Raw genomic sequence first — 15,998 nt, 5'->3', positions numbered from 1 at the left:
TGTACTTTTCAGCAGCGATTTGGGCTATTCACATTATAGCTTTGATTCTGTCTGTTTTTCTGGTGTCTGGTTTCATTCTCTATGTAATTATTGAGTGATGTTGTTAAGGCACTGGCCCTGTCTTGCATCATATATATAACATTTGCATTCTAAGTGAAGCCAGTGAGAAGAGTCTATACATACTGCCCTTTAAAGGTGTATTGATAAGCGCTAGAAGAAGTACAGTCTAAGTGTTGGGAGCTTCACGGTGGAAGAGACAATGTGTGAATGTGGATATTGGGTGATGTAGCTCCTCTAAGCTGGGCTTTAAGGAAACTTGAACTATATTTGTCCTTTGAGATTGGCTTTGAAGGAGGAGGGAGTTTTCAATTAATGGACATTTTATTTGGTGTAATAATACACCATGTCATAATGCATGACATAGAAAGTGGCCAGGCAGGGCTGGCAGGGGTGCTAGGGACAGAGATGAGGGAAGGCTGTAAGCTGAAGCCCTTCCTTCAGTTGTCAAGATACTTCTCCATCGTTTTTAAATGTCTCTGAAGACAGCATTCCAAAAGCCCTCTGTAGTCTCACCATATAGGCCACCCCTTGAGATAAAGACAACCCTAGGAGTTACCAAGCTGTGGTGGAATGGCGTGGGATTTGGAGTTAGGCCTCTTCAGACACCTGCTCTAGCATTTGCCAGCAGTGGAAGGCTTTGGTTATCCTCTTTACAGTGGACCTGATGATCATACCCACCTCCTCAGATGGAGGATGGAATGAAATGATGTGTGTGAAATCCCAGCATGACACTTGGCATGTATCAGGCCCTGAAGTTTTAGTTCCCTTCTTTTCCTATTGTCGTGAGGTTTCAGAGAGACTGGAGAACAGTGGATTTTGACCATCCATTTGGGGTTGTCAATCTGTGCCAAGCATTCTGGAAGATCAGAGAGAGAGCCCTTCTTTGAGCTCTCTTTCCCAGAAAATGTGGATGGAAATTTAAGGGAGTAACAGACCTTGTGGTATAGACTCACCCTTTTCTTTTAGCCAATTCTATTGAGTTGGTTTACTGAACTCAACAGGATGTCTGTGCAGTTAAGGCCCACTTTATAATATTGTTAGAAAGATGAACAGCTCCCCTTCCCCAGGTTTAAATCGACCCCTTTATACCAAGGTGTCTCAGTCTTGGTACTCTTGATGTTTTGGGTTGTATAGTTCTTTGTTGTGGGGCCTGTCTTGTGCTTTGTAGGATGTTTAGCCACAACTAGCCTGTACCCACTTGGTGCCAGTAGCATCTCCCTCGCAGTTGTGACAACCAAAAATGTCTCCAGACAGTGCTAAATGTCCTCTCAGGGGCAAAACTGCACTGTTGGGACCGCTGTCTTATACTCAGTAGACACAAGGAAAAAGTACTCCTTAGTATTTTTTATTAATTTTCTTTTTACAGAACCAGCGAAATGCTTATGGAAAAATATTTCACTTTTATTAAACTGAATTCAAATTCTTATCTATTTTAACTTGTTTGGTTTAGAAAGACTTCATTTGTGCCATTGGCAAAACAATTCTCAAACCTAAAATTTTAAGCTTATTTGTATAGGATTTTAATGTTCTTACACTTCAATGATTAGTGAAATACAAAAGAAAATATTTCATTTTGTATTTCAGATCAGAGTTTGTCATACATGTACAAAAAAAAAGGTGATGTTTTAAATTAAAAATAGGGCCGACAGTTAATTTCATGAATACAGTATTGTGGAATTTTATAACTTACTGCTTGCCAAAAATTTGAGCATAAAGCCATGGTTTGAAAGGCTCCTGAATAAACGTTTCCTTTTTATAGCTATTCAGAAACGTTGACTGAGGAGGGAGTGGCTAGAAGAGGAGACTCAAAATTTCTTGCATTCTGGGATTTTGAGCTTTGAGAACCAATTTATTTTGGACTAAATCTGGAAAAATTATTTGTGTAGTGTAGCCAGAAATTCTTTTAGGCTGTCCTTTTCCAGCCTTGTCACTTGTCTGGAATGTTAAGTATTATCAGTAGTTTAACAGCCTTTCACCAGCTTGAATTACAAAGAGAGAGTATCTCCAGAAATGGATCTGAAGAGATCATGGTATGAGATTAGGTTTTTTGTTTTATTCTTTAGAAAGCAGTAAGAAGGAGAGGACTTAGGGTTCTAAGTTTGAAAAAATCCAGGGAGCTTCTCGTTGTTTCTGAATATTTCCCTGTATTAAATTTTGTCAAATAATAGATAAGAATTATAAATTAGTATGAGTGGGCTTGGCTGTGGGCAAAACAAGGGGAAATGAGGTTGTGCTTTTGAATTTTTGTTGCTGATAATTAACTCCTTTTTTCTAGCATGCTGTCAGTAGTTGTGGTTTAATGGAAAGAGCTCAGACTTTGAGCAAGCCGCTAATCTCTCTAACTTCAGTTTCTTCCTCCTTTCCAGCCACATAGGGCAGTTATGAAAATCAAATGTGCTTGTGCTGGTGGCTTCCACCACCCTCTAGTTGGCAGTCTGCAGGCACCTTTGGTATTTAAACAATAGCAACATCAGCAGAGTGTCTCAACCTCCTCATTACTCTCTCTCTCTCTCTCTCTCTCTCTCTCTCACAAAGCCAAATTTTTTTGAAAAGTTCTTTTTCCTTCATCTCCTACTCAACTTTTCATCCCATTCCAGTCTGACTTTACCTCTGTGCTCCTACTTGGAACTATTTTGGCCTGGCTCTTCATCCGCGACTTATCACTAAGTTTGGTGTCCACTTGGGCATGGTTGAACAGCATGGCCTTTCTCCTGTCGTTTAACCTCCAGGCCCACTTCACAGAGTGTGGCCAGGCAGGAAGAAGGTAGCTTTGAGGGGTAGGGGATGGAAATCATAGAGAGGCTATGTTTTCTCTTCTGTGATCATGCAGGCATATAAAGAGAGTACACACCTGGGATAAGGAGATGACGCTGGGATGAAGTTCCTTTCTCCGAAGGGTGGAGGCAGAAGTGGAGGAGAGGTAGATCTAAATGCCATCTTTCCTCAATAAGTCATAATTTGCATTACTGATTTCCAGAAATAGGTAGAACTACCATATTAAATGTGCGTATTAGTTGATAATCACACCCTAACTTTTCATGCCTAATTTTAGACATAAAATAAATTCTATCTTAAAAATGAGAAAATATTGTTATAATAAAAATAAGCATTTAAAATTGTCAGTAAGCACCTTAGACAGTAAAAATTGAAATATTTTGCGCAGTAATGGACTTCTGTATGTGGATTCAGACTTAGCAGAGAATCACACATGTGAAGGCATCTCACCTGGGCTTCTCTCTCCTTCCTGTCTGTTTCATACACTTTGAAAACATGTCCACTTGCATGTGTGCAGTTTTTTTTATGACATGACAAGACTTTACTTCTGAGTAAGCCTTGACTTTTTCATTGAAATTCCACGCTGAGTCTGTCATTAGAATGTATACTTTTAAATGCATTTTTATAATTGTGTGTTATAATTTACAATAAGAAAGGCTAAAAACGTGTATGTTGAGGAACTCAGTATAAGATCAGTCTAGTACCTTATGATTTATTAAAACATTTCTTATTAAATCGTTCATTTTATTTTGTTTTGTAGTACATATGCTTTTATCAGATTGGTTCTTGGTTTTGATTCATTTAGCAACATTTACTTACCCCAATGTAGCTAATTTGCTAAATTTCAATTTTCTCTTGAATGTATAATTCCTTCTCCTTAGTGTTTTAAGTCTATTCTTAGTTTACAATTTTAACATCATGATCCCTATATTTTAAATATGAAGTTTGTGAAATTAGAGAGATAAATATATTTAGATTGCTTGGGTCAAAACCCTTATTGGATTTTTTAGTGAGATATTGATAGGCATAAAAAAAGTCATTACTAATAAGCAATTTTCTTTTTAAAAAATGCTTTGATTCCTCGTTCTGAGGGTACAAATTATAAAACAATTTTTGAATTTCCGAAAGATCCTAATCCATTTTCTTCACCTTATAAACAAAGCTCAGAGTTAGCATGACTTGCTCAAGGTCATGCATATGTGTCAGACCTGCAACCACAACTCAGGTCTCTTGATTATTGTTCTAGCGAACTCCCTACCATATATTTTTGGTTATTTCCTGATATATAATTTTCAATGGGAACGAACCAGAAGTGTTTTGTTGACATCGGCGCACCGTAGTATATAATTTAATGTAAGTAGTAAGTAAAAACAATCTTTAGTCATTCCTTATAAAGGGTTTCTCTTACAAAGTGTCATTTGAGTTGCTGCTTTTATTTTAATAAGACATTAGTCATACTTTGGGCATGTAGTGTGTTCTATAAATTATGATAGTTTACATTTATCCCGTCTTTACTGTGGGCTACCACCCTTTTAAGCACTTCAGTTTCATTATTTCATTTAATCCTCTCAACAGTCTTTTAAGGTAGGTATTTACCTGTGAGGAAACCAAGATTTCAGAGAGGTTAAGTAACTTGCCTGGGGATACACGTTTGATCAAACATTCAGACATGTGGGTTAGTCTACCAGATTCTTGTTTTTTAAATAAGCATAGTGGATTTTAAAATAGCAATTAAGTAACAATTACATTTAAATACTTTAAAATAGCAATACATTTTATATAAAAGGGAAAAAATTCTAATTGGAGGTGATTAGGAGATTAAAGGAAAAGGCAGTGACAGCAATCTAGATCCTGGTGTGACTACAGGAGGGAGGGATTGGGGACCACCTCTGTAGTTGCCACCAAGGGTTCCTATCTGTGTTCCCCACTAAGGGTGAATCCTTCTTGATACAATAGAATGACAGTTAAGATAAATTCTTAAGGTCCTTTTAGAATTATTTCTGAAACTCGATTGGTATGTTTTTCATGGGTGGATGGTTAGGGAGGGTGGAGTTTATGAATCATTGAAATAAATCGCCATCCCTGATCTTGGATTATTATACCATTTTCCTGACCTTTGAGCCCTGGTGAAAAAACTTGTGAAATGAATATGTCAGGATTTTTGTTCTTTTTGTTTCTGTGTTATTTCGTATAAGAACTCTGTAAGTTAGGTTTATAGGAGAGGAAACAAGAGATTTGAACTGATGGAGTGATCTGTGTGATTTGCCCATGGTCAGACAGCTTGTATGATAGCTGGAGCTTGAACCCAGCTCTCCAGACTTTAAGTGCCGTGCTCTTGCTACTGTTTCTGAGACCCAGAGGGATGTTCTAGTGGTATACCACAGAGCCTTATTGCTTTGTCCTATATACGTAGTATCGCCATCAGTTACATCAATTATATTAAATTAGAAGGTTTTTAAATTAGAAGTTACTTTTGAGAGTCCTTAGAATCAAACCTCCTTTTGTGTGTGTGTGTGTGTGTGTATGAGGATCATGAGAGGACAAGTAACTTAGACTGAAGACAGAACTTGTTAGAGGGGGAACTAATGGGTTTCAATTCAAATTTAGAATTTAAAAATATCCCAAAAGGCTGAGAGCTTGAGCTGAATTTGACCAAATGAAAATTTTAACAGATTCAGCTGTAAATTTTTTTCAGAACATACACAGCTATGGAATGGAGAAAAGTGGGAGTATTTACATGTATAATTTCTTCAACATTTCTGTGTATTTGAACATTTTCATAATAAAATGTTAGGGGAAAAAGAGAAAAGCAGTTCATCAGCAGTTTGTGTGAAAAAGACTTGTAAGTATTAGATAACTATAAACTCAATAAGAGCCTCTGGTATCTCCTAGAAAAGCAAGGTTTTTTCTTAGGTTAAGAGAAGCTCATTGTCTAGCTAGAAACAGGTAAGTCCCAGCTCTGCTTGCAGACCAGATCTGTCTAGTATCTGTGCACACTATGATCCCAAAGGACACAGATGGTGTGGCATTCGAGGAGTGGCTGGGGATTCATGAGACTGACTTGAGAGAAAGATAGATTTAGAGAAGCATTATAGTGGTCTTCAGATCTGGGAGAGCTATGGAGTGAAGAGTGGTACTTCTGAATGTAGAGCTTAAATCCAGGTCAGAGGAAAGGAGTTACAGAGAGATGCCATTCTGGTTTCCTCATACTTGAGCCCCCTATTCTGTGCCTATTCAGTTCATCTTTAACAGCATCAGGTTTATCCTTAGGGGCTAGAAATCTGATTTAGGGCTGTACTGCCTTTAATCCATCTTTGATTTGCTATCCTGTGTGAGAAAAAGGTCAGGACTTGACCATCCCACTAATGTCCTTCCCCACCAGTCCTCATTTTGACATTTCTGTATTCTAGCCAGACCCAAGTCCACAGAGTTCCTCAGGTGAGCTTGTGCTTTTCCCCACTTCTGTGAGGTGTACCTTCTATCCTGTTTCCCAAAGGCAAAACTAGGGACTAGATCTTTTTTGCTTCCATTGCACTTGTACACATCAAGTTGACCATTGAACAACATGGGTTTGAAATGCACAGATACGTGAATTTTTTTTGGGTCCTGAACAACAGGGGTTTGAACTGCACAGATCCACATGCAGATGTATTTTTAAAAATATTTAAATTAATAATGGACAGTTCAAACCTATATTGTTTAAGGGTCAACTTGTATTTATAATCTGCAGTTGGGAATGTTCAGGTGTGGAGGGCTGATTGTAATCATACTCAGATTTTCTATTGTGCAGGCTGTTGTTCAGTGATCAACTGTACTTACCTTATTTTTCAGTAGAATTTATAAAGAGTGGAATTTGTTCACTATTCATTTATTATCTTGTTCCTTCCACTAGACTGTGAGCTCTTGGAAGTCAATATTTTTTCTTAATCATCTTCATACGTTTTTGTATGTATTTATGTTTTGTCTGACTACCTTCCCAGAGAATTGGCATTTGTATTGCCATGGAACAAAGTAAGGGTTCAGTGAATGTTGAGTAAATAATGATTTGCTTCATAACTTTTTAGTAGTCACTATCTTTCAACAGTAGATGCTTGTAACTAGATTTTTTTTTTTTTTTGTCAGCGAAGTTTCATGTGGAATTTCCTATAAAAGGCCTTCAAGATATTTTCCATTTTTAAGTGTCTGTGGTTTGATTTTTAAATAGTATTTTATTTACCTTATGTGGAAGGTAAGAGATAGCCTTTTGCTTTCCTCAGTGTGCTTTAATTATATAATGTCCTTGTAAAGGAAACTCTAGCTTCCAATATGGCTGTGGATGTGTAATTAGCTATAGGCAGGGCTCCTGGAGCTGTAAATTCTTTCTAGAGGATCCTACATACTGGAACATCCTGGTGAGCATTTTGGCCACGCAGACGGCAGCCTTCTAAAAACAGAGTTATTTCTGTAAATGAGAGCTGTTGTATCTCTGCACATTCCTAACAAATAATTACTTAAAGTGGCAGGTATCTATAAATTAATATAGTTTTAGCTAAGAATTTTGCATTTACAGGTGTGACAGTACATACTGATTTAGACCTGGTTGTAAATTTTTACTCTTATAAAAATATACGTTTTATATTAAATATCATGGTAATTAGTACCTTCAGAATGAAAAAATTTTGGTCAGGAATACCAGTACTGACCTATAGGACAAGTAGATAAATCTAGAATGGGCAAATAGAGCAGTACAGTTTTTAGTTTTGTTGCATTTTGTTCATATCTTGTGAACTAGTCTTTGAGATCAAAATTGCACATTCCTGATCTCAACGCGTATGGTTGCATCGGAGGCCATATGAAGTGATAGGCAGGGTGTGGGATTTGGATTCAGACTTCCCTCACTTAAGAATGGTTGACCCAGGGAGAGTTACTTCTACTCTGAGTCTCAGTTCCTTCATCTGTCAATGCCAAAGAGGATTCTTGTGAAGATTCAGTAAACTGTGCTGAGTATGGCACAGCTGGGAAATGGCACTTGCTCTGTGAGAGGAGCTTAAGGCCTTTGGTGTCTTTCCCTATTTTAGGAGCAGTGCATCTATTTTGATGTTTTTAAGAAATATTATTCGAGAAATACTTGAGACATACTTATGGATTATTACGGTCTGAGATGATTATTAGCACGTATAGAGAGAGGATCCATACTGTTTTGTGGGCAGAGCTGCTTTTTATTTCCTCCAAACCTTGACTTCGCTGGACTAGAGGTGGTGGTGGGTGCTGGCTGACATGGCACCCCCAAATAGGATTGGGGAAGGGATAGTAGTAACTTCCATTACACCCCTTTTTGCAACTTTCAGACACTCAAAGTGCTATGAACTCTACAGATCCTTTCCACTCGTAATCTCTCCCATGCCCAGGGGATTCCAGCGGGACTCTAGGGAGGGTCTGGGTCTGCGATTTCTCCTTTGTAATCAGGTTGTGGTGGGGAGATCTACTGGTGAATTATCTGTTTTTGAGGCTCCTTGCCCTTCATAGGGGTTGTTTTAGAAAATTGTGGAAGCCCTTTTTGGTTGTCTCAATGGTTAGTGGATGCTATTGGCATTTAATAGGGTGAGGCTGTGGAATTCTAGACTAAATGAAGTGACAGTTCTACAGAGTGAAAGCTTTTCCTGTGATCTGTACAACTTTGGAATATCTTGCTGAATAATTAATGTAGATAGAAAAAACTTTATGACCAAGTCTAAAATATAATTCCATTTTACATAAAGCATTTTTTAAAAATATATTTTTTGGTATATGAAATTTCCCAGGAATACAGTTACTATAGACATTGAGGAAGAATTGGAATTGTTTTGTTCTCAGCTTTACCAAGTGTATTAGGGTTCTTCAGAGAGAAACAGAACCAGTTACATATACACACAGAGGCTTAGCTAGAGTTATTGGAGGTCCAGTTCCAGGTCACCACAGTAAAGCAAGTTACAATAAAGTGAGTGGTAGTCTTTTTGCTGGTGGAGTCTAGCCTTCAATTTGTAAAAAATGTAACATCTGTGAAGTGCAATAAAGCCAAGCACAATAAAGCAAGATATGCCTGCACACGCACAAATAAAGAGACTTAGAAGGAGTTGGCTCTGGAGGCTGAGAAGTCCAGATCTGTAGTTGACAAACTGGAGACTTGGGAGAACCAGTGTTGTAAGTTCCACTCTGAAAGTTGACAGGCTTAATCAAGACCCAAGAAGAGCCGATTTTTCAGTTGGAGTCCAAAGATAGGAAAAGACCAATGTCCTAATTCAAGTAGTCAATCAGGAGTTGTTCTATTTTACTCAGCTTTTTTGTTCTATTTGGGTCTTCAATTAATTAGATGAGGCCCATCCACTTTGGGGAAAGCAATCTGGCTTTACTCAGTCTAAATTCAGATGTCGATTTCATTTGGAAACACCTGCACACCCAGAATAGTGTTTGACCAAATGTCTGGGCACCGAGTGGCTTAGTCAGGTTGATGTATAAAATTAACATTCGCACCAAGAGTGATTCATCTATTTCGAAAATCACCTTATTGATAGTATATATGATAGATGCCATGGTATGAGTTGCCAATACCTTGTGCCCAGGTCAGGACTATTTGCTGTCAAATTCGGTTATCCAGCTCAGAGGTATAGATTTCTGACTGTTTCATTCCTTGTATACTTTTGCTTAAACATTTACATAATAATTCATATTTATTTTATTTTATTTTTACTTTTTATATTATAGTTGCCATATTGTTTAGAGATAAATAGGTTATCTTGAGATTTCATTTCAATAGTAAAGGTTTTTTGCAAATTTGTTAGAGAAAGGGGGTTTTGTGTTTGTCCATTCAAGAAACTGCCAGATTGTTTTTTCCAAAGCGGCCACATCATTTTTACATTTCTACAAGCAGTATGTGAGGGTTCTCATTATTCTACATCCTTTACAACATTTGTAACTATATTTTTTTTATTACAGTCAGCCTAGTGGATAGGGAAGTAGTAGTTTCATTAGGTTTTAACTTTGGGACAGAGATAGCAGCAGGAAAGGAACAGCCTGTTACATTCCGGTACGAAGCTACCATGTAACTTTAAATTTAAACAGATTAAAATGAATGAAATTTGACCTTTAGTTCGTCAGTCACACTAGCCACATTTCAAGTGCTCAGTAGCTACAAGGCTAGTGGCTACTTATAAGGAGTTGGACAGCACAGATATTGTGTAGAACATTTCTTTCATTGCAGTAAGTTCTATTAGTGCTGGTGTAGAAAAAGTTAATTGGACAGCAGCTGGAAGAGTAGGCAGAGAATGGTAGAGGGGTTTAGTGGTGTAGAAATGAGTGCAGGCATGGAATTTGAGATGAAAAGAAAGAAACTTTGGGGAGCCATTTACAAGATGAAACTTAGAAAAGAGAAGGTAAGTAAAAAGGGAAATTAAGAAGCTGAAGGAGAGGTTCTTAGGAAATCGATTTTTTTCTGCAGTACCTCGAGTTAGTATGGATCTAGTCTATTTCCTTCATTTTATATGTGAGGAAAGCATAGAATTGGTGGTTGCTGTATATTTATTGTACCTGTTGTGGGAAGCTACTTCAGTCTATCTTGGTCATTTTCAGTATCCTCTGGGAAAGTGTAGGAAATATACGGCAGAGCCGAACTAGGAGCACTTACAGTGGGCAGCTTACCCATGTGGAATAGAAAGGTAGAAAGCAAAAGGGTTAAGAGTGGATAGGTAATTTGATCATTGCCATATACTGCATTTTCTATAAGAACTAACCACGGAGTGGGGGAAGGCTGGAGAAGAAGCTCTGAGGTTTCTCTGTGTTTCAGTTTGGGTTAATAACAGTGTTCTTTTTGCTCCAAGGCCTTATTATCTCTTTGAGATTGGAGCAGAGCCCCCTTTGCCCTGTAGCACTGTTCTTGCCACCAAACCAGTTGGTACAGTTTGTATTATGTCAAGGCTAGATAAATTGGAGTGTTTGAGCACAGTCTAGGTAAAATAGTCATTAAAGCTATTGGAATGAGCCTCTTCTTTTCAAAAGGAAGTTTATTTTTATTAGTGTGTAAAATCTTCATAAAAGTAGACCATCGCCTTTTGTGCTCATCGTACATAGACCTCCTTACATCCAAGATAGGCTTTCATTTTTGTTGTATTACCTTACCTAAAACAGTTCAATGTGTGTTTCCAAACATGATATTACCGTAGAGACTGCTTATCTAGCTCATTTAATAAAGGTATATTTAAGGGTTTATCTGTCTGCAGTTTTGTGTGCTGCCAGTGTTATTTCAAGTCCTTTTAGCTGTGAAATCAAGTACAGTAAGTCCTCACTTAACAGAGTTAATAGATTCTTGTAACTGCAGTGTAATGATGTATATAACAAAACCAGATTTATTGTAGGCTAATTGACATAAACAAAAGTTTAGTTTCTATTGTTACAATAAAAAATGTTGTTTGAGGACCTGCTGTACTATGTACAATTTAGGTATAAGATTTGTTGTCATATTCCTTACAGGTGTATAGAATGACTTTATTTTCTGAACCAAAACTTATGACTAATGTCCTGATAAGAATTTTGATACTGCCTCTTTAAAAAGAAAAAAGATACACTGGGAAATATATTTGGTTCCTGAATGTTGGAGTTTTGGGGGTATACCTTGCTTGTTTGGGAATAGTACAATAAATATTTGTAATTAGGATTATGCTGAATAATTCGGAAAGTATGAATACCCCAGTGTACCTGCAAAATGGCTAATTCTCAAGTGCAAGGATGATTATTGCGTCATTAAATGCTAAAGATAATGTACACTGTTATATTTAGCTTGTTCCATTAGTGATCTAGGATATTCTTTTTACTGACTGAACCAGAATGCACAAAATAATTTCACATGAGTAATATTCAAGAAGATAGGCTTGAAAATAGGATGGATTAACAAGTCTAAGGATTTTTCAGCTTTTCTGTAGCTTTCAAACATTTTTTATCACGTGGTAAAAGTCTTCAAAAACAGATTTCTAAAGAGCTTTCTTCCAGTTTTGTTCTCAGTTTACCATTTTTCCCCACAGATTTGCTTGTAAATGCATCACGAAGAGGCAGCCCAGAATGAAGAAAGCAAGCAGAAGTGTTGGCTCAGTGCCTAAAGTGTCTGGGATAAGCAAAACGCAAACAGTAGAAAAAACTAAACCCGACAACAGTTCTTCAGCATCTACAGGAGGCAAACTTGTAAAATCTGGAACAGCAGCTTCATTGTCAAAGGTATTAATGTGGCAATGTTTGAATATGTGATGAATTTTTAGGACGTGAGAATTTTAATATGTTTGATTTATTAAATAAGCATAATTTAGGGTTCGTCCTCTACTGGTGTTGGGAACACATAATCTTTGAAGAGAGTTCATAGTCTGGTGGACAGTTGGAGTATATGGTCTGTATGAATGAAACCAAATAGGCTTATTTGTGAAACAAATCATTGAGCATGTGCTTCATGCAAGGCTCTGTGCTGTTGTGAGCTGGAGGTAGAGTCTGCCTTCAAGGATTTTGTGGAGTAATGGATGGAGGTGATTCACATACACGAATAACTGAAATACACATGAAAAAGCCCGATGCCTTGGGAGAGCAGGAAAGCAGTGTAAGCAGTTTCAAGTAGGAAAATACTGTTTCTAGCCTGGAAAGTTTATGCTAGGTCTGAAAGGATGACCAGCAATAACATTTCTGAAACCTCTACACAGGGGTTTTTGTTCCCATCCCTCCCCTTTACGCATTGTAGTTACTCTTTTTCTGACAACTAATCCAGTGTTAGTTCCAGTTAAAATTGGGTAATACTAATTTAATGCAAGCATAACTAATTTTCTTTACTCTCCTTTATAGGCTGGCTTAGTTCTTGTTAGTATAGGTTAGTGATTCATTTGCATGGGATTGGGGAGCAGGGAGACCAGGACTCATAGGACTGTGGTCTGGATGAAATGAAAGGCCTGGCACACAGCAGGTGCGTTTACTTAGAAAATGACAGATAATCGCATTTATATTGGTTAGCTCTAGAAACTTTTCTACAGCCCAGGACCGACTCTTTATATTAACATCCTTCCCATGAGTGTTCTCAGTGTCTTTGTTGGTTTGTACCATCCAAGGGACAATGTTGCCCTGTCCATTTTTGTGCTGGTCTAGTCTTTGATGTCATTGCACAGAGATTCACACAGTCTTCTTCCAGCCTTTCTCAGTCCAGAATTCATTTTTTTGTTCTTTGCTTATTTGTTTTAGGTGTATGGTGTTTTGGGTAAAAACTTTGACTTTATGGAGAAAACCTAGAGAGTGATTTTGCTAGTCTGATAGGGAAAAACCAAGCACTCTGTGAAACATGATCCATTCGAAAGCCTTTTGTCCAGGCAGGGCACTGAAAGATCATTGGCTTAATTATTTTAAGAAATACCTCACAGGCACAGCTGGTGAGGGACTTCCTTATATATGTTGAAAGATCTAGCAGGAAATGCTGGTTTTTCTGTTCCAGGGTTGTCAAAACTAAACCTTAAAGTACTCCATGGGTTTGGAGATGCCCCTAAATTTTCTCTTTGTTGCTGCCCTGATGAGTTCCTGGTGTCATCCTGTGGCCTAAAGGATGGTATCAGAAGTAGACCTTTGCCCTACTTCCGTTAGCCTGAATAAACACCATGAATAATTTCTTTGGTGGCAGTGCTGACACTCTTTTGAATAAGATAGCTGGCATTTTCTGACCTAACTGGTTATTCAGTTTCTGGGGCTGTCTTGGAGTGGAATGCTTGTGTGACCTGTTATTTACGTGACTGGAAGAACAGGTTGAAACATTGGCCTTGGATTTGTACTATTGCCTTCCTTCTTTTGCCTCCTTATCAGTGGCAGGCAGTGTCTTTGAAAGTTTACAATAGAGTGTGCACTGAGCAGGCGTGTCAAATCTTCTGAGGCTTGGATCCAGAGCCGCTAGAAGTTTGGTCTTGAACAGTGAGTACGTTTTCATTGTAAATCAAAACCGTATACCTACTATGTGTCAGCACATGCCAGCCATCCATAGACTGCTGGTTCTGCTATGTTGGCTGGTTTAAGTCTGTGGCTGTCTGTCTGTCTGTTTCTCTCTCTCTTTGTCTCTCTGTCTTTATGCATACGTGTGGGTGTGTGTGTGTGTGTGTGTGTGTGTGTGTGTGTGTGTAGTGGGGAGGGTCATAGAAGACTTGAAGCTATTTGGGAACACTTTACCAACTGGAGCAATTGCTTTTAAGAGAGGAGAAAAAAGTCTTGAATAGAAATTGAGATTAGAAGACACAGAAGAAGGAAATGTTGAAAATGAACAGAAAAATTGAGAAAATTAAAAAGACTTGGAGATCCCACAAACTTAAGTATTATTTTTCTCAGTTTTCCTGTTCACTGTGCTTCTTTAGCATATAGATACCTCCTCATAACTTGAATTCCTACAACTGTGATAGAGCATTGACAATTAACCAGATGAATGAAGCATTTGGCTTTTAATATCATGGTTTAGACACCATGCACACATACTCATCTTCTCATGCAGACACTCACATATATATGTCACTGTGCAGTGTTCTCATGACATTTTCTTATAGTGGCAGGGTACTGGGATGTGCCTTTCTTTACCTCTCTCATTTCAAGTATTGTTTGAGGCTAGATACAGTTTAGAGGTATGGGAGAGAACCCTTTGATCCAGAGCATCTCACTGCTGATTGGAGCTTTTGCAAATATAAAGTGAAGCACTACTATTGTTCACATCGTGTTTTGGGGAAATTGTTTCCACTCTTGTCAGTAGCTGTGACATCTAACTTGGGGACTTTGTGTGTTTAATTATTCTTTGTCAGAGCCAGTAGAAAAGATTATTTTCCACGTAGAGTTGGTTTCCTGTGTGTCTACACTTTTTAGGTTTCACACACTCAGGTGTTCATGTTCATCCTGGTAGAAGTAATATACTTTTCCTTGTACTGAGAATACTCTTTCTCAAAATTGAAAATTCCAAATGGTAATTAATAAGCTTACTTTAGTTAGAATCTATGTAAAAATTGATTTATTATTTTTTGAATCCAGTTATTTAAAATCTATCCAAGTAATTGACTCTTGACAATTATTTGTGATACCTTTTTAGTGTAAAAGTGAGTTGACAGTATGATTGAGTAATCCATCTCTGAAACTCGAAAGGTAAAATTTAAAACTAATCTTAAATTTTGAGATGAAGATGCAGACTATAAAACTTGGACTGTACCTTGAGAAACATGTATACTTTGGTTGTAGTATTTCATTATTTGTATCAAGAATGTTTTTACCGAATGATTTGCGTTTTGCGTCTGTTATTGAAACATGGTTGAAAGTCTTGTTTCTTCATCATTTTCGTTTTTTGGACTGTTGCTGATGGAGGATATTTTTGTGTTGGATGCACATGTATTTTATAGAATGGTGTAATAAATATTAGAAGAAATGGGGAAAAGTTTCAGAGCCTGCAAGTAGCTTCATGTAAAAGGCAAGCTGGAAAATGCGGAGTTGTTTTTGTTTTGTCTTTACTGTTTAGTTCAAGTATAGCATATATCTAGAAAAGTTCACAAAGCCTCTGTGTTGAGCTTATTTAGAAAATCATCACCAAGTAAACATATCTTGCAGCCACCACCCTAAGAAACAGCAAACCTGCACCTCAGTGGCTCCCTACCCTTGCTATGTCCCCCTGTCAATCACTGCCCTTCCCATTCTCTTCAGAAGTAACTACCATCCTAACTTCTAGCACCAGATAAATTTTGCTGGTTTTTGATCTTTGTGTAGATGTAAATTGTCTGCTATGTCCTTTTTACATGTGTCTGATTTCCTTAACTCAGTGTTCTGGTCATGATACTCATCCTTATTGCTACCTGTAGCAGCAGTGGCGTCTTCATCATTGTTGATTGCCAATCCATGAGAGGACTACACTACAAGTTATTCATCTATTCTGTTGATAGCCATCTAGACTTTCAGTTTTGTGTCTATTAAAAATAATGTTTTGAACATTCTTATACATATCTTTTAGTATGCATGTGTACCCATTTCTGTTGGCTCTGTAAGTAGAAGTGAAATTAATGAGTCATGGTGTGCATAGTGTTCAGCTTTGATAGATTTAGGGCCAAATCATTTTTCAAAGTGGTTACCAGAACTCTCCTGGTTGTTCTGCATTCTCACCTGCACTTAGGTTTCTTTTCATTTTA

The 15,998-nt window shown here is 37.6% G+C and overlaps 1 protein-coding gene across 3 annotated transcripts in view; it reads left to right on the top strand.

The window, feature by feature from the left end:
• SPECC1L (sperm antigen with calponin homology and coiled-coil domains 1 like) overlaps positions 1 to 15,998 on the top strand; it is a 118,969-nt gene that overhangs the window by 16,711 nt on the left and 86,260 nt on the right. For 2 of the 3 annotated variants that reach the window (XM_016126126.2, XM_016126127.2), the window contains exon 2: positions 11,865 to 12,054. In XM_016126126.2, the coding sequence (XP_015981612.1) occupies positions 11,902 to 12,054 (153 nt within the window). In that variant the 5' untranslated portion in view covers positions 11,865 to 11,901. Of the gene's footprint in view, positions 1 to 9,553; positions 10,224 to 11,864; positions 12,055 to 15,998 lie in introns of those variants that run through there. The other variant, XM_016126128.2, reaches the window with a different exon arrangement.

This window comes from Rousettus aegyptiacus, unplaced genomic scaffold (genome assembly GCF_014176215.1).
Source record: "Rousettus aegyptiacus isolate mRouAeg1 unplaced genomic scaffold, mRouAeg1.p scaffold_m13_p_5, whole genome shotgun sequence".
In the NCBI taxonomy this organism is placed as follows: domain Eukaryota; kingdom Metazoa; phylum Chordata; class Mammalia; order Chiroptera; family Pteropodidae; genus Rousettus; species Rousettus aegyptiacus.
This window is presented reverse-complemented; position numbering and strand designations above follow the sequence as displayed.